General features: G+C 41.6%; 1 protein-coding gene across 2 annotated transcripts in view; it reads left to right on the top strand.

Moving 5' to 3' along the window:
* Positions 1-204: 204 nt before the first annotated feature.
* The window catches only part of E(bx) (nucleosome-remodeling factor subunit NURF301 E(bx)), a 38628-nt gene continuing 20157 nt past the window's right edge, over positions 205-18675 (top strand). The window contains exons 1-12 of one of the 2 annotated variants that reach the window (XM_085958443.1): positions 205-1545; positions 6497-6779; positions 6879-7480; positions 7563-7793; positions 7936-8108; positions 8198-8392; positions 9577-9811; positions 9900-12059; positions 12557-12583; positions 13092-14449; positions 16549-16663; positions 16745-16926. In XM_085958443.1, coding sequence (XP_085814569.1) covers positions 507-1545; positions 6497-6779; positions 6879-7480; positions 7563-7793; positions 7936-8108; positions 8198-8392; positions 9577-9811; positions 9900-12059; positions 12557-12583; positions 13092-14449; positions 16549-16663; positions 16745-16926 — 6600 coding nt within the window. In that variant the 5' untranslated portion in view covers positions 205-506. The remainder of the gene's footprint in view (positions 1546-6496; positions 6780-6878; positions 7481-7562; positions 7794-7935; positions 8109-8197; positions 8393-9576; positions 9812-9899; positions 12060-12556; positions 12584-13091; positions 14450-16548; positions 16664-16744; positions 16927-18675) is intronic. The other variant, XM_085958444.1, reaches the window with a different exon arrangement.

The raw sequence follows: 18675 nt of genomic DNA, 5'->3' as shown, positions 1-18675 counted from the left end.
TATATTGTGTCGATTGAGCCGTGAAGCTTTTTATAACCATTTCGTACATTTTTAAAACGTTATTTTATCATTTTTGACCGGTGAATTACAATTTTGTGTACAATTTGTAGTAAATTAATTGTAAGTCGACATGGCCGCCTGTCGACGGACCAATCACAGCGCAGCTTTCATTCGACCTAGGCGAGCTTCGCTCACCTTGCAATCGCGTCAGTGAAATATTTTGTGCGTCTTTTGCCGTAATGAGAAAATTATCGAAAACCGTATTGCATTTCGAATGAAATAAGTGTTTAATGTGGAATATGAGTGTTTTATGCGACAATCATCCGAGACAGCGGCGGATTTTTAGTTCTGTCGTTCTGAAATTATGCCAATGATGGCGCAAAGCTTTAACTCAAAAAGTCAGCTCGCTTAAAATGCAGTTGTGTCATTTTGTATTTGTATACAATTCGGTGTTTTTGCTATCCACGTGCTGAAGAGACGTCTATAATTTGACAGTTATTATCGAAATGTCGGGGAGGGGGGCAAAAAAGCGCGGGAGGCCCCCGAAATCTGGGTCCGTCGAAAAGAATCGGAAATTCCAATTTCACTTGATGAAAAAGCCTAAATATCTGTTGAATCAAGGATTAGGATCCGACTCCCAGGCGAGCACCCCGACGGCTTCGAGGGCGTCCTCGCCCCAGGGGAGCGACGTGAGCCGGAGGAGCGCCAAACGCGGAAGAGGCGCCAGAGCTTCCCAATCGAAATCCAGTAAAAGGGGTGGACTCACCGGGTCGTATTCCAGACGAGGATACAATCCTCAGGCGGCCGACATTCACGATTCGGAGTATCACTACGGTTCCGACTTCGGCGACGAGTCGAGCGATAATAAATCTGACATCGAAGAAGATAGAATCAGCGAGACGGCTTCAGAGGTCAGCCTGGGCGGCGACGGAGCCCGCAGCGAGAGCGACTTCTCCCTCAGCAGCTTCAGCACGGCCAGCGGCACTCCGCGAAAGACTCTAGCCGGAATGGCCAGAGCGCCCAGCCCCGAGCCCCTCTGGATCCGAGATGAAAAAGACATACCCCCCCTAGAACTTCCCAACACCTCGGAGGATTTAATAATTCCCATCTCGATGGTCATGCAAGTGGCCGGTATATATGAAGTGCTGCGTCACTTTCGGCATCTCGTCAGACTGACGCCTTTCCGACTGGAAGATCTGTGCGCCGCCCTATCCTGCGAAGACCAAAGCAATCTCCTAGTAGAAATACATATCATGCTTCTCAAAGCGCTGCTGAGAGAGGAAGATTCCCAGCAGACTCACTTCGGTCCGTTGGATCACAAAGATAGTGTGAATATAACTCTGTTTATGCTGGACACAATGACATGGCCGGAAGTTTTACGAGTCTATGTGGAAAGTGACAAGTCATTCGATAAGGAAGTTTTGAAGATATTAAACTCGTGTGAATATCCTTTTACGTCCATCGAAGATAGAGTTAAAGTCGTTCAGTTTTTATGTAATCAGTTTTTGATAACCAACCCTGTGAGAGAAGATTTGTTAAGTGAAGGTACGATTTCCAAATATAAGTTTACTCTGCATTACTTATCTATATCTACAGTTTACCAACAGTTTACCTAGGTCCAAGTACATTTATCAACATGAAATTAGTTTTCTGCTATCCCACAAGTTTACGAAGAGCTTGTCTATTAAATAAATAGAAAATCTCATTTTTAAATCTTCTTCAGCATTGTAATAGCCACAACAAAATGCATGAACTCATATTATTATACCTATATTATGTAACTTGTAATTCATTAATTTAAATTACCATTATTCCACTTTTTGTAGAAACTTTGATACACTTATAGCGCCAGTACACGTGCATGGATTTACTGGCAGCAATAGTGCGTATTTTAAACTATCGTCACAGTAACTGTTTACACGTAAAAGTACTGACTGTCTCTCCAATCTCATTCTTCAAGAGTAGGCCAGACGAGATGTTGTCATTTTATGACACTATTTGATAGGCAGTGAAAATCGGTTAACAAAATGAGTATAGTTCGTTTTTTGCCGGCAGGTTTGACACTGTCGTTCCACTGCGCAGGCACAGATCGAAAAAATCCCTACTGTTGCATGAAAATTTAGAAGCTTCCAAACTTTTTTGATTCATGCATGCAAGCTTGCAACTGCAGGGTAATGCACGTTTACCCATTCATTTTCTTGTTATGGCCGTGATAATACTTATACCCTGTTCATCCAATATTTTCGAATGCGATTTTACGCCAGATGGCGTGCAAAACGTATAATTGCGTTCATCCAGATTTTGTATATAAGCATCTCGCCGAATTCGTACACAGAATGCCCCTCTACCATAAGTTTAGCGAACCGATTGCAAAATTTGCCAGAGTCGATGTTTGACAGATTGCAACTGACAGCCCGTGTTTGTTGATAATTGTCTGTTTTCTTCCTTATTTCATTATGATTCTGTGAATTATTTTGATTATTGTCTAATGGTACGAGGGTGGGTCAATAATTCCTTAGAAAAAAGCATTAAAACAGGTTTTATTTTTGTATTTTTTTTTTATTTCTCAACATAATTTCCTTGGAGCTCAATAGACTTGGTTAGACGTTTCTCAATTTTTTTTAAACCGTCAGAAAAATAAGTTTTCGGAAGGTCCTCAAAATAAGCATTTGTCCGATCGATGACTTCTTCATTTGAAAAAAAACGTTGTCCACTTAGCCATTTTTTAAAGTTTGGGTAAAGGAAAAAGTCACTGGGGGCTAAATCTGGCGAATACGGTGGGTGGTCGACCAATTCGAACTTCAATTCTTCAATTTTAGCCATTGATCGTAAACATGTGTGAACACGGGCATTGTCCTGATGAAAGAGGATTTTTTTCCTGTTTAAATGAGGCCGTTTTTCTTCAATTTTGTTTTTTAGCTGGTCCAATAAAGATGCATAATAATCCCCTGTTATTGTTTTTCCTTTTTCCAAATAGTCAACGAAAATAATTTCGCCCGCATCCCAAAATACAGTAGCCATAACCTTACCAGCTGATTTTACGGTTTTCGCCTTCTTTGGACATGGTTTGCCTTCGCAATCCACTGCTTTGACTGTTCTTTCGTCTCGGGAGTATAGTGGTGTATCCATGTTTCATCTACAGTCACAAAGCGACGAAAAAATTCATCCGGATTGCGTTGCATGAGCGACAACAGGGCTTTAGAGGCCACCACCCTATTGCGTTTATTGTCGACTGTGTGCAAACGCGGCACCCATCTTGCAGAAATATTTTTCATGCCCAATTTGTCATGTAAAATAGAAATGACGCTACCTTTTGAGATCCCTGTAACCTCAATTATCTCACTCAACTTTAATCTTCGGTCACTTCACACCATATCGTGGATTTTATTGATCATTTCTGGTGTAGTCACCTCTACAGGACGTCCTGAGCGTGGTTTATCCTTTGTTGATGTACGACCACGTTTAAATTCATTTAACCAGTTATAAATAGTTGCAAGTGAAGGAGTAGATATGCCGTGAACTAAATCCAACTCATTTTTTATTTCCTTTGCTGTTAACCCTTTTATATTAAAATGTTTAATAACAACTCTAAACTCAATTTTCTCCATTTTCCATTTTTCCATTTTCCACAAGCAAATTTTTTTTTTAAATGTACGAGAAACACACAACAACCCGACCAATCTGATTGAAACTTCGCAGCATACTGAATCGGTAGTGCCGCTGCATGAAAACAAACCGCTTGCAGTACTAGTCGCGCCACCAGTCGGCTTTTCTAAGGACTTATTGACCCACCCTCGTATTATTTATTTTACAATTGATCCTATAATTGGTGCTTCATTTTATTCAATCATGACTGCTTTATTTATCAGACGCAGATTCATGAAAATCTAATAAATATAATATAATATTTTTAACAACTCAATTCACATGATTGTGCTGGAATCGTTTATGCATAATAATTATATGGTAGGTACCTATACTATCACGATAACCATTTAATTTTGTTTGTTTACCCTCCACGTTAAGAGATTTCCTATAAATAATTGTAATGTACTGATTAAATGTATTGTAATGATTATATATTTATTCAATAACGTAACATAATGTAGTATTAAATCTAAAAATAAAAGAAATATGAAAGTATGTAATAGCGAGTTCAACATATAGAGACTACTAGGGATATCTAGCGGCAAAATGCGAAAATTTATCATTTATTTGACAGTTAAGCGTCCATAGACATTAAAAAGTGGCCATAGAGGAAAATATTTTTCTGTTTATGTATAAGGAATACTTGTTTCAAATAGACGTGCATGTACAAACACCATTATTTGAATGGAGCATTATGGAACACGAAGCGATTTCTGCATACAGTTTCGCAAGCACCTCCATGAACACTCGACCAGTTAGTACATGGTTGTAAACGGAAACAGCGTAAGTTTTGAGGGTAATAAACGATTCGGTTTGGCTTATTCCATGGAGGGGCTATTACTCAACAGTAAGGGCTTGCGCAGACAGAGAGCGGTCAAAGTTCTGCGTTCAACCGACCGTTGACCGCTAGCGTTCAGGGACAGCAGACAGGTGGCGGTCAACAATAAGCGTTCCATTTGTTTACAAACGTTGTAGTGACACAGGCGCTGCATAATGCGAGACTGCTATATTCCGACTGCGAGTGGAAGTGAGAAAGCACCGCTGTTGCGTACTCACTCCCCCGTGTGGTTTCGCTCTATGTTGTGTGACTGCTCAAATTCCTATGATGGGACTGGACGGGAGGTACGGCGTTCTTTGTAATTCCGGGAATAGAACTCTAGAACGCTAGCATTCCAATTGACCGGCGCGGTCTAACCGCCGGCTGTGTACCCATACAGTATGAAGTCCATACAGTACAAAGAACGCAGAACTCCGAACGCGGAACGCAGACCGCCTGACCGCTCTCTGTCTGCGCAAGCCCTAAATCCATGCACGTGTAAACAGGATATTATACTTTAATTGCAATAAAAAAAGTAGTTCTGCAAATCTATAATCCAAATTACATATTTAAAACATCATCCAGGTCACATGAAAATGTATCTTGAAAAATAATGTCGACTATAATAATGTCAACATAAATTTTACTAATGGTTTTATAAATGCTTTCAAAAATTAATAAATATAAAAAATCTTAACACCACTTCACATGGACGTACTGAAATATGACTATATTCTAAAACATTAGAGCGAGAGGTTTAAAAGAATACTATTTTATGTAATAAAAATACTTTATGCAGTCATCAAATGTTTAAAATAAATATAAAGGATAATAAGGCTTCAAAATTATGTAAATAGATTATCTACAACGTTTAAGGAATGTGCAGGATCATGCTTTGAAAATAGCATAAAAGCTCCATTTTGACGTACGCTGGGCATGTGGGCCGTTAAGGCCGTACATCAGTTGAGGCACGGTCTAAAAAGATCGTTGCTAGGCGATGCGCGGATTGCGGGTCGCGGGTGCAAATGACGCCTGTCAAACGAAATATTATTTGTCATATAAATCCAACATACGTCCATTTTATGTTCTGTTTATTGTTCTATTAGTAACAATAATAATATATTCATTGACATGTTTTCTTTTTAAAGTAAATGGGTAACGTTTTTAGTCATCTTTACACGATTTAAGAATTAATTGGCCCGTCGCCATCACGAAGCAGAGTGACGTGTTTCTAGCTCGACGTTCTCTCACTGAATGCGAGCGAGTCCAAAATTAAATAATAAACCTTAATAAAAAACCATGTGAACTCATTTGGTCAACTTCTGCATTACATGAGAAACCATTGTAAATACCGTTGACAGTGTAGTAAACCATCGAGTAAAGTAAACGCTCTTGAAAAGAAGTACTTCATTTTTTATGAATTATAGCGTCTGTACACATGCAGGATTTACTTGCACCAATAGTGTAATTTTAAACTATCGCGATAATAACTTACTGTTGACACGTAAAAGTGCTGACTGTCTTGCCAATCTCATTCTTCAAAAGTAAGCGATGTCATTTTATGGAACTATTTGACATGTCGTGAAAATCGGTTAACCTCAAAATGAGTCTCTGCATGGTGTAGTTCGTTTTCTTACCAGCAGGTTCGCTACTATCGTTCTACTGCACAGGCGCATATTGCACGGTCCAATTGTCGCGTGAAACTCAGAAGCTTTTGAACTTTTTTGATTCTTGCATGCATTATTTTTGTTATGGCTCTGGTAATACGTACCTACTGTCAGCAGTAAATCCATGCGCGTGTAAACAGTATGAAACTGGTCCAACAATGCTCACCCTGCTCATAATTGTTATTGGTGAGACTGAAATGTAACTATGCCCTGTCCGCATATTATGGGGCATTGCCAGAGTGCTAGATTGATATTGTGATACTTTCCACAATTCATTTTGTGGGCGTTTGCTGGAGTTATTTTTGGTTTTGAAATTATTGGATTGTGCACCATAATAAATAAATCTTTTGTTCAACATTGACAGTCGCCATCCACTACGATGACCACTGCCGCATATGCCATCGCTTGGGAGACTTGCTGTGCTGTGAGACCTGTCCGGCCGTGTTCCACTTGGAGTGTGTGGATCCGCCCCTGGTGGACGTGCCATCTGAAGATTGGCAATGCGCCCTCTGCAAAACACACCGGCTGCAGGGTGTCACCGACTGCGTCTCGGAAGCCGAAAAGCAAGGTCTGCTATGTCGCCACGAACACCTGGGATTCGATCGCCACGGTCGAAAATACTGGTTCATCGGCCGTAGAATATTCATGTTAGTAAATTATTATTTTTCTAGTATGTATGTATACTATTTAAATATTTAAACTCTCCATATCCATTTATCCGATTCAATGTTTCATTTTGTTTGCAGCGAATCCGAAGAGGGATCCGTGTGGTACTATTCCACGGTTCCACAGCTGGAAGAGCTGCTCTTTCTGTTGGACCCTGACCGTATGGAGGCGCCGCTCTGCAGGGAACTGATGGATTTCAAACCGGAAATCGTCCGTCAGATGGATCTGACTGAAAAGATCACAAACCAGTTAAAGGGCAACAGAAAGTCTTACATCGAGATTGAAAATTCCAATATCGTTAATTTTCAAAAGGAGAGGGCTGAGAGGGCTTTGGCTCGGAATGTTGGACCTGATTCGGAAAACCCCGAAGAGCCAAGAGACGACGACCTTGAGACGATGAACGATGTCCACTCGGAAGTGACTGTCAGCACCACGGCGGACACGGAGATTGGGACTGCGACCGACACCGGGCCAGTCGCTGTCTCGCAAGTCACCGTCAATTCCAACGCGGGTGAAGATGATAAAGAAGATACTGACGAAGACGCGAATGATCCATCTGCGTCCAACAAAAAGCAAGAAAAAAATATCATCACACGGTCGAAAACCGGATCTCTCACTCCTCGCACTTTCAACATGGACGATATAAAGCGGAAACAGTTAAAAGACGATGATAAATTTGATGGTGAGTAATGTAATTCATTTGAGATTGAAATAATGCATATTGGTTTTGATGACTTGGCTCATGGAGTGCATTTTTATTTTAGGTGATGGACATCGGCTCACTCGCCTAAAGGTCAATCAAATGGCTTCCGGCAATTTGATCTTTAAGTTGGGAAACGAAAACAGCTTCAGAAACTACGTCAATCAGTACACGATCAACAGTCTCGCCCTGAACAAACCTCAGCGCAATGAAGAGAGAGACAAGAAGAGGCATCTGGCCCATAAGTTTTCTCTTTCTTGCGGCCAAGATTTCAGGTGGATCGGACTTTTAAATGGTAAGCTTCCGCTTTTATTCAAAATTAGTTTTCTCGCCTGTCTTAGTTGTTATTTACTTCTCTCATTTGATTATTTCTGTTCACATTCTCCAAGTCTCCCTTAGTCCCCTTGTGAAGTTTGTTTTTAAAATGTAATTTAAAGGGACCCGTCCTCTGCTGGTGAGCACATTGAAGCAAACGCTGCTGCAGCTGGAGAGCAACATCACATGTTCATTCATGCATCCCAACTGGTCTCTGCTGCGCAAACCCTGGCTGCAGGCCGTCCACTCCTGCAACATTCCCAGAGATTTCGCTCGGGCCATGATTGTCTTGCAAGTAAGTCAATGTTTGTTCACTTTCTCTGTGTGTTATGTAGGCAGGCGCCGATGAATAAAATGTGCTCAATTGTATTTCTATCATTTTAGGCATGCATAAAGTCAGTGGCTTTTGTGCCTGTCTGGCATGAACAATTGGGACACGTTCGTTTTCACCGGCTGACTGCAGCTGAAAGGGAAGAACGCAAAAAGCTCGACAAGAGGGAAAAGAAAGAAAAAGAAGAGGAAGAGGAGAGGAATAAAATGTTGTTTTACATCAAATACACGATACCATTGAAACACCAGGTAAAAATAATTTAGAATACGAATGAGTAGTTTTTCAGACATAAACCCTCAATCTTTGACATGGAAAAAATGCACAGAAAACAAACTGGTACCTTAAATCGATGCAACCATGGTGAAAATTAGTTTCAATTATATGTAAACGAGTGATTTCAGAATTCATATTATTGACTAAGAGCGAAGCCACACGGGCGCTGCGTCACTCTAAATCAAAGATAGACAATATAACAAAAATGTGATTTTTTTAAAAATCTAAGTTTTAAAATCTAAGGAAATGTCCATAATTAATTGCATTTAGTACAAAAACAACAATATAGCTTAAGGCTATACTTCAGTTGAGGCATGGTCTAAAAAGTTTGTGATTATGCGACACGCAGATTGTGCAAACGACGCGTGCAGAACAAAACATAATGTGTCATAAAATTTCAACATGCGTCCATTTAACGTTATGTTTATTGTTATATTAGTAATAATAATAATATATTCATTGACATGTTTTCTGTTTCGAGTAAATGTGTAACGTTTTTTAGTCATCTTTACATTTAAGAATATATTCCTCCGACGCCATCACAAAACAAATTGACGTCCTCACAGCTCGACTATCGCTCTCCGATTGGCAACGAGTGCAAAATGTCGTCCCATCTATCGTTGAAAATTATTTGCCGTTTCACTGATGTATGCTCTTAAGGAGGGAAATGCTCAGCCTACGTCAAAATGGAGCTTTTATGCTATTTTCAAAGCATGATCTTGGACATTCCTTAAACGTTGTAGATAATCTATTTACATAATTTTGAAGCCTTATCCTTTATATTTATTTTAAACATTTGATGACTGCATAAAGTATTTTTATTACATAAAATAGTATTCTTTTAAACCTCTCGTTATTAAGGAATGTCCAGGATCATTCTTTGAAAATAGCATAAAAGCTCCATTTTGATGTACGCTGAGCATGTGGGCTGTTAAGTGATTTTTTATTCTTCAAATAATACACAAAAAGTAGGTAACAACCCACAGGCAGGGAAGGGGGTTGCCACGGTTAATTAATGAATAATGAAGTAATTGATTTGGCATATTCAATTTGTTTTTGAATTTGTTCGACTATACTTGTGTGACTGGACTATAAATAGCTGTTGTGTGATTTTATGAAACCTATTTTGCTTGCATAATATTATATGTGAATTTTGTAGGTTTGGAAACAGAAAGGTGAAGAGTATAGAATTCACGGCCAGTGGGGCTGGCTGTGGCACTCTTCCACTCGAAAGTTCAGACGTTTTCCGCTGGGCAAACCCGGCCTTACCTCGGGCCCGCAAAAAATTACTGTTCAAGTCGAGGACGGGGAATCCATCAAGATCATCACCGTCCAACCTAAAACTTACCAATATCTCTTGAATCGGAAGACTGACAATCGACCTGAGTCAAAAGGTGAGTTTCACTATTCAAAAAATGCAAAACATATTCATAATAATAATAATTCTCGATATAAATCTTTCTCCCTTGTGTATAATTTCAGTTCACTCGGATTTGAAATCACTGACACTGGTCACCCCGCTGCGAAATTTCGAAGAGATCGATGTTCAGAGGGCCCTGACCGAAACTTCTCGCATTCATTATCCTAAGATCGCTAAAAAGTCACGCCTGGACGACCTGCTAGCCAGACGGGTACGGTTGAAAACAGCAGAAGAGAAAAGAATTGAACAGAATGCTCTGTTGCCTAAAAAAGAAGATCAGGAAGGAAAGACTGACGAGGAACAGAACGTGGACGTTGAAAATGACGAAAGTGAGGGAGAGACCGCTCCCCGCGAAACTGTTTATGGTGACTCTGGACCGGCATTGGATAAATCTTCCCCTATCACCCCGTCAGTCCGAAATGCGAGAGCAGTGGCGGCAGATGTTGCCGAAGAGATCCAGGCCGCCAGACGACTCTATGCTGAGGCTGCTCTCGTTGGGAAAGGGCACCGCTGTTACGCAAGAGGGTGTGACACCGGAGATGCCACTGCGCATCGTCTCTCCTCCGATTGCTATTCGCCGCTCTGCGCCCGGAAAGCGCGCCTTCGTCGGGTGCTCTTTGACCTGCTGAAAAAGGTTCGAGGCTCCGCCAGCGGTGATTCGCTCAGTGACTCCGCCGCTTACCTAAATGAATCTCCAAAATTTTCCATCCTCGAGCAACATCTAACCTGCAAATCAGACGTTGGATTCGGAGATGCAGGCGACGATGCTGTCATGAGAGACCTGGCGGCCGCTGTCGCCTCAGCCCGGCGTTGTGATGACAGCGCATCGAGCATTATAAAGACCCCTGTCAAGAGTGAAGACGAGATCAAACATGAGGACGGCATTAAAGAGGAAACCCCTGACGTCAAGACCGAGCCTGCTCTGGATGAATCAGCCGTTCCCGCCATAGGCAACGAGATGGAACTGGACCAGTCAGGTGCGACCGAGAGTGAGATCGGGCCCCTTGAGACTGACGATGCTGACGCCGCCGCGGAGACGGACCGACCGAGCAGGCGCGAGCGCCGCTGCAGGGATTATGTCGTCCAAGCAGATGAAGATGCTGTTGATGACAGCGATCGCCCACCTATCCCCAAGCTGAGGATCTCCACAAGGGGCCGGCCCCTGAGGGGTTCCGGAGTTGCTGAGGTGCCCGCTTCCATCAGAAAGTCTGCATCACACTCTGACTCAAATGACAGTCAGGCACTGTCCAAGTTCGTCAAGGTCGCGTACAAGAGCCGGCCAAACCGGCGGTTCTGTGCCGGGCGCTTCATTAAGCGAGAGGACCGCACGCCGAAGCCGGAAATGGCCAGTGGAATCGTGAGAGTCTTTTCCGCATCGTCAACAGTGGGCAGAGTATACCTGGAGAGGGGACCTGGGTCACCGGCTGATGGAAAGAAGAGGCGGGTTCCCGTCAAGTATCCCCAGTGTTCCACTTTCCGCACCAAGAGCGAGGCCAAGAGTATCATGGTGCTGCCCGCGCATGAGCTGCGCGGGCTAGCGAGGCGTGCTGGTCGACTCCCCGTGACTGGTTTCCACCATGGCGCCAAGCCCAACCCTGGCGTGTGGCCGTACGCCTGCTCACGTCCAACCTTCAAGACCTGCTGGCTGTACCGAACTGTCGACCCGTCCTCTCTCACAGCTGTGTCAGCACAGATCCGTGTCCTTTGGGCGTGTGTTCGCTGGGACGATATGGCTGCCAAACCGTCCAATGCGGATGGCAAGCACCAGATCACCACTGAAACGGAGATCATCTCCCTAGAGATGCTCAAGCATCGGCATACGGGCCGCTTCTCTGATAAGACTCAGTACCTGCGACGCAAGGTGGTCATCCCACTGGAGGTGCCCAAGACAGTGCGCGAGGTTACCTCCATTCGCAGCGGGCTGCGCAAAAGGAAACGCGCTGAGTCGCCGCAGAGTATGGAGCCGCAGGTGAGCGAGGAGTGGGTGGATGAGGACAAGCTGGAGCTGTGGGAAATCAAGCAGTACGCGGAGAAGGCGGAGCGTGCTGTGCCTGTCACGCGTACCACCACTGGCAAGTTGCCGCCTGCCCGCCACGCACCTGACTCGAAGGACGGCACTGTTGCCAAGGAGAGTGCGCAGGACATCAAGGACAAAATGGAGCAGCAGTTACGCATGCAGCGCGCTGCGCACCAGCAGAAGAGGGCCCTCGAGCTCACACAAGGTGAGTGTTTTCCACTTTTATTTGTTCGTTATATTTGCGCTGAAAACTACAAATTTTTGGTGGCACCATATAATTAAATTAAATATGTAAATACAATATGCTGGTATACTTTGTTGCTCTCATTTTATCCATGACCAAAACATAATATTATATACATAGTGGTCTGCATCTGTGAATGAAAAAGATAAAAATAACACTTCCAACTGTGCAGACGCCGCGCAGTAATACGTGCCGACAGTACAATGAGCTGTGTGAACTGCGTCGCCAGCATACGCTTAGCCTGATTGTTTTTTTTTTAACAAAAATGACAATTAAAACAACAAGACAATAAAAACATTTCCATCATGTTAAAGTAAAAATAATATCATTTTCCTTTTAAAATGGAGTTTAATAATTGTCATAGTTGCCACTTTGAAGGAAGATTTAAACATCACCCTAGTTGCTATATCCATGGATATTTAATTGTGCCCTTCTAATTCGCTCTTATTTTTTCAAAGCCAAACATAAACTGGATGATTCCAAAGGTAAGTTATTGAAAATTACTTTTGGAAAAGATTTGTTTGATCTGTATTAAGGTGGGAACAGATTAGGAACAAGACACGCCACGCGTGTGGAGTGACATTGTATCTTACCATTTTCTATTGTGTATTTATTTCTCATTATTTTTAATATGACACATTATTATTATTGTCCAAAAATATTTTTAATGAAAATGAAATGCACAGTGGGCAGTAAGTCATTCCGACACCCTCATGTTGAAACTCGTCATTGGAATTTTTAAATTCAATAACGAATTATAAATAATTAAGTCATTCCGACACCCTCATGTTGAAACTCGTCATTGGAATTTTTAAATTCAATAACGAATTAAAAATAATTTACTCTTTCAATGTGGTGTGAAATTTGTGATGACAATATCTCTCAGGATACATTCAATTTCACCTCAGAAAGAATAGTGAAATATCAAATGGATATCTCCGTTGAGATGTGAATGTTTGCCCTGTGTAACATTCCCATTTTCTGTTATTTTAGTGACTGGCCAGGACGGCACTGTCAAATTGGTGGGAAAGGCTGGCACCACGCCTTCTTCCGGAAAGTCTGCTCTGACATCACTCCTAACAGCCAACTCAGGCTCACTCGGCACACCCACCGGAAACAAGACTGTCATTGGGACCCGGAGAATCTTCATGTCTAAAGGGGCGGATGGAACTGCCCGAGCGGCCGCACAGCCGGCCATCCTGCAGAAGGCCCAGCAGGCGCGCCAGCCCCTCGCCGCCCAGCAGTCTCTAGTGAAGGCCGGGCCCCCACCACAGAAGGAGGGTCCGCAGAAGGTGCAGATTATCCGGGGCCCCGATGGCAAGATCACTGTCAGGGGCCTCGTAGCCGGCCAGCAGCTCCTGCAGATGCCCGATGGAAAGTTGCACGTGATCGTGTCAGGCCAGGCGGGTGGTGCCCCTGCTGGCGGCCAGATCATCGCCACAGGAGGAGCTCCACCCACCCCTAAGATTGCCGTCACATCGGCCGTCAAGCCGCACTCCAGGGCCCAGCCGGTAGCGCTTTCGCCTGCCCCCAATAGGGTGGTCATCCGGCAGCAGACACCCCGCCTTGCTGATGCCCCGCAGACGACCCCACCTGTCCAGAGGATCGCGGCACAAGGGACCCAGCAGATTGTTATCCAGGGTAACCGGCAGATTCTAGTCCAACCCCTCGCTGCACAAGGCCAGCCGAGGCCCACCATCGCGTCGCCCCTCGTCCAAATGTCGCCGGGCCCCTTAGTCCAGCAGGCGGGCCGTCCCCTCCAGACACTAGTAGTTCAAGGAGGAGTCGCCCAGCCAGGACGTGTTCTGCAGGGGGCTTCGCCACAACAGATCCGCGCACAAACGGTAGCTGTCACACGGCCTATGACCCCGCAGGCCATCCGGCCTGCGCAGGTGCAGCCCCTGACCCGAATGGTGACGCCCAGTCATCAAATCATGGTGAGCAACCCTTCCCTGGCACAGCAGCTGGCCGCCGGAAAGCTGCAGCTGGCCACCGTCAACGGCCAACAGGTGCTCATCCGCCCCACGGGGAACAACCAGGCACAAATCGTGGCGCACATCACGGCCCAACCCCAGAGCGCTGTGCAGGCTGCGGTCAACCCTCCCTCTCACACTCTCGTAATCCAGAACCAGATGACAGCCATTCCGCAGCCTCAGGCAGCTGTGAGCGTGCCACAACAGCTGCAGGTATCCCCTGCCAAGCAGGGCAGCCCTCTGCAAGCGCCGCCTCCCCCACACGCTGTGCAGCCTGCCCAGCCTCCACCTACCCCCCTCACCGAAGAGCAGCTCATGGAGCAGCGTCTGCTCGTTGGCCAGCCTCCCGGGACTGTCATCAAAACTGTCACCGCGCAGGTCAGTCTCACTCTTCTCATTCTCTAACACTATATGAACAGGAAATATATGCGTATGTATCTATTTATCTGGACTGATCGGAAATGAAAACAGTCTGGGTACAATCATTCATAACTGTTTCATGTGGTAAAAGCATCACTCGTTGTTTTACATTTTTATTTCCATTTCACATGCCAGGGGAGGGGTGTTATATCTGTTACAATAGAGTATCAGTAGATCATCACATATTTTAAAAAAATCGATAAAATTAGCGCAGCCCATAGTAACCCACATACATATACAGTACAACCTCGTTAATAAGAACACGGATAATTCGAAATTTTCGCGAAGTCCCTTGAACATTATTTTCATATAAAACCATACCTTTAATTCAAATTTCGTAATTCGAAATTATTTCAGAGTCCTGGCATATAAAAATAATCAATAAATCGTAATAAAGTACACTATCTCATGAGCCAGTCATTGAAAATTGTGACAGACTTTTCGTAAAACGTCATAAAATAAGTAAATAATTTTAAGGTAATAAAAATAATCATGCTATTTTATGACCAATTAACACACACAGCACCGGAAATTTGGTAGGGCAGATCTATGATCGTAAACAATATTGATGAAAATCAAAATATTTTTTTTTTAATTTTAATATTTTCCCCCCATATATTTCATAATTCGTATTTCGATTTTTTTTTCGATTTTCGGTCCCGTGGAATTCGTATTAACGAGGTTTTACTTTTTCATTTTTTTGAGAAAATCAATAAAAACTTCTCAGTTTATGGATAATGGGATTATTGATGATTTTCTTTTTTTGCCTAATGATGGATCATTATTGGAAATCTTTTGCATATCTATTTATATTTATTCTAGTCCACTGATGTTAAATGTTAGGTTAGAGCAGCTTTTGTAAGTTACATAGTGTTATAACGGTTTTTGAAATACGCATTGAAGGTTATAGCGTATTTTGTTAGGAAATAGTTGGACAACTTAACTCACTTGCCAACACCGCGACTGGCGCGTTTGCGTTAGTTGGGCCATTAGATATAATTAACTTGATATTTAAATGTGGTAATTAGATATTAATTAACAGGTCAGCAGTGATTTTTCGGAATGTTCCATAGGTGGCGCGTGGTAGGATGAATTAGGATTATTTTTATTTAAACTACAACAAAACTACCTACAAAAATGTTGTTTTCTCAACACCAAAATATATGCATCTCTGAAATGAAACAGTTAGTTAGATAAAATTTGAATTTTGAAATTTGAATTTTTTTGGCGCATTTGGTTGACTTTCCAAAATTTTGGTTGGCTCAACATCTTCCTTGCCTTATTAATTGGACATTTAACCATATTCACAAGCTCGTCTCACACACTTTAAGACTACAATTAGTTATATTATCAAATCAACAAAATAACATTCTTCTCGCAAGTCACAACATAAATGTACTGGCGGCCATGTTGTTTTTAGTCTGATTCTCGCTTTTTATTGCTTAGTTGTGTTAAAGCGGTTTTTGAATATTACACATAGTGTTATAGCGGGAATTGATAGACGCACGCATTGATTTTGTTTCATAAATGACAGTCAATCGTAGCAGATTTTGAAAGAGGCGATAAAGTTTTCATGTAGAGATTTTAATAACGAATCCATTGATATATATATCTTAATTATTTCAAAAACATAAACCGAGAGCAGTATTCGACGTCCAACGTATTCTTGACACGTGTGTAAGTTTAACCCGGATTCTTCCTTACTCGAGTCGGTTACCTGCGATCGCCTTACCCGTTAGGTATTTTAGTTCCCATTATTTCTGAGTTCCCTGGTATGTATATTTGATCACTAGTATATACATACCTGCATACTACTACTTAACACATTTTATGAGCAACTTCAAATGCTATCATTGTGAGCTCATGTATCTTCATGGAGAATTCGATTGCAATCAAATGAATAATGAAAAGTAGGTCTTGTGCAGAAAAATGTGTGACGTTTGAGACATAAAGATGCATTTTCATCTTTATGTCACATTTAACCAAACCTGTATCCGGACTGATTTACTGAGAGTCACATTTGCTGGTATTGAATGAAGTGAAATTGTTGTCAACAGGTGGTTCAGCTGGACGGGGGGCCTCGCATCGTCCTCCAAGGACTGCAAGGAAACTCGCTCACCCAGCAGCAGCTCGCTTTAGTCCAGCATCAAGTCAAACAGCAGCTCTTGAAAGGTAATTCATCATCACGGCGTGACATAGCGTACCTTGATTTTATTGTACTGCAACGATATTGATTTATTTTTCAATCTGTAGCTCAAGAAACAACAGGAAAGCAAGGAATGCTCGGTCCTACGAAGCTATATCTGGCCGTGCAACCTTCTCAGCCCGTGCCGACACAAGGAAACGCCATTTTGAGTGCCAACGGTCAGCTGTCGCAAAGCACGCCTCCTCCTCTGGCGCCCGTGCGGCCGCCTCAGCATAATCAAATATCGCAGGTATTGTTTTACTATTATTGAATAAATTTGCCCGATCAATTCACGCACCAATTATGTCGGTGCGCTTGTGATTTAATTAAATATGTTCATTTGAAGATTGTCATAATCACATTGGATGACTAGACTAGCTCATAGTTAAATGCGATGCGATATGTTGCAGTGGCCTCACTCGGAATAATCTTTTGATAATTTACTGGCACTGCTTGATGTCAAAATAAACTGTCTTTTGACCATTATTTATATAGAGAATATCAGTAATCTTAAATTTAATTGAACCACAGTTGACTTGATTTACCGCAAGAGTAGGGAAAATCTATTCCCTACCCTGAATATTTCTTTTTGGAGGATTTCATAATTTTCTTACTCAATTACTCTGCGTGCATTGAACATTGTACTGATAACATTCCGTGCTGACAAGAAACGAGTCATCCGTTGAAATATAATAATAGCATATCACCTACCATCTAATGCAAATTATGTTTTTCGATTGCATTAAAATTATTTTCTCCACCACGCACGGCTATGAATTTAATTATTCTATCTGTGATAACGATGATTATGATTAAAAAAATCCTCTCTTCCTCGGGATTAATCTGCGGCCCTGTTAACAGGACCCTGGTAAATCAAGAGTCAACTGTAATCTCATATTGCAGTGGCAGTAAGGAGTGTTTTGAACATTTCACTTTTCAAATTTACCTATCACCGGTACAAAATACCTATAATGAGATATTTGTAATTTATATTAGGTATTTGGGTGTTTATTCTTTATTCTATCAGAATTACAAAAAATATAATGATCTTTATGACTAATGAAAATAACTGAAATACCTCAATAATAATAATAATCGAATTAGGTATGTATTATCTACTATCCATCTGATGGTAAAGAGAATTAATCTTAGATCTTATCTCTCCTACTGCACTGCAATATACACAGTTCTTCCAAAACAATGAATAAATAAGCAATGTAAATAACGTGTAATTAATTTTCTGAACAATGTAAATAATACCAATGATTCCTATGTGATATAATATTAATCTTAATTGTAGATCCTAAATTACATTGTATTTTAACATTAAATTGCATTGTCACAAAATTATAAGCCAAAGCAGTCATATTTTATGCATTTTCTTGTTTTTAATATTACCATAAAAACACCCATCATAAAACATTTCTGCTTCTGGCTTGTATGTTATTGAAACCATTAATTACTATTGTAATTTGATCTTAGTTCTTAAGTTATCATTAAAATAAACACCAAAGTTATACTTTTATATAGGCCATATTAATTATTGACTACAAATGAAATCCTTTCTTAGTATATTTTTTTCATAGTAGTGTTCTTCGCTATAAATAATTGTTTTTTTGATTCATTACTTTAAACAAAATACAATTATAAGTTTATATAAAAATCTTTATATCCTTGGTTCCTACAATTTAGTATCTAAATATTATTTATTTTGAAGTTTTACTCCTTAGTCCTCATTAATCTGTAAATTAATTGTGAATATTAAGTAATAGAAATGAACACACCGTGCTTTCATAGTGTTAGCACTGTTTGCACTGTTGGCAGTGTCAACTTATTTGATTTACACTTGTGATAATCATTAATTGTGAAATGGAAAGGTGTTTCTTTTGAATATGCTGAAACTTTTGGAACATGTCTCATTGAGAGAATGAAGAATGATTAGGAATTAAGAGCAACGAGGATTAGCATTTTAATTTTTACAGTAATGCATTTCAAATGA

The sequence above is a fragment of the Rhyacophila brunnea genome, unplaced genomic scaffold (assembly GCF_057557595.1).
Source record: "Rhyacophila brunnea isolate RB1 unplaced genomic scaffold, BYU_Rbru_1.0 scaffold_7, whole genome shotgun sequence".
In the NCBI taxonomy this organism is placed as follows: Eukaryota; Metazoa; Arthropoda; class Insecta; order Trichoptera; family Rhyacophilidae; genus Rhyacophila; species Rhyacophila brunnea.
Note: the sequence above shows the minus strand (reverse complement) of the source record. Positions and strands in the feature narration are given on the sequence as shown.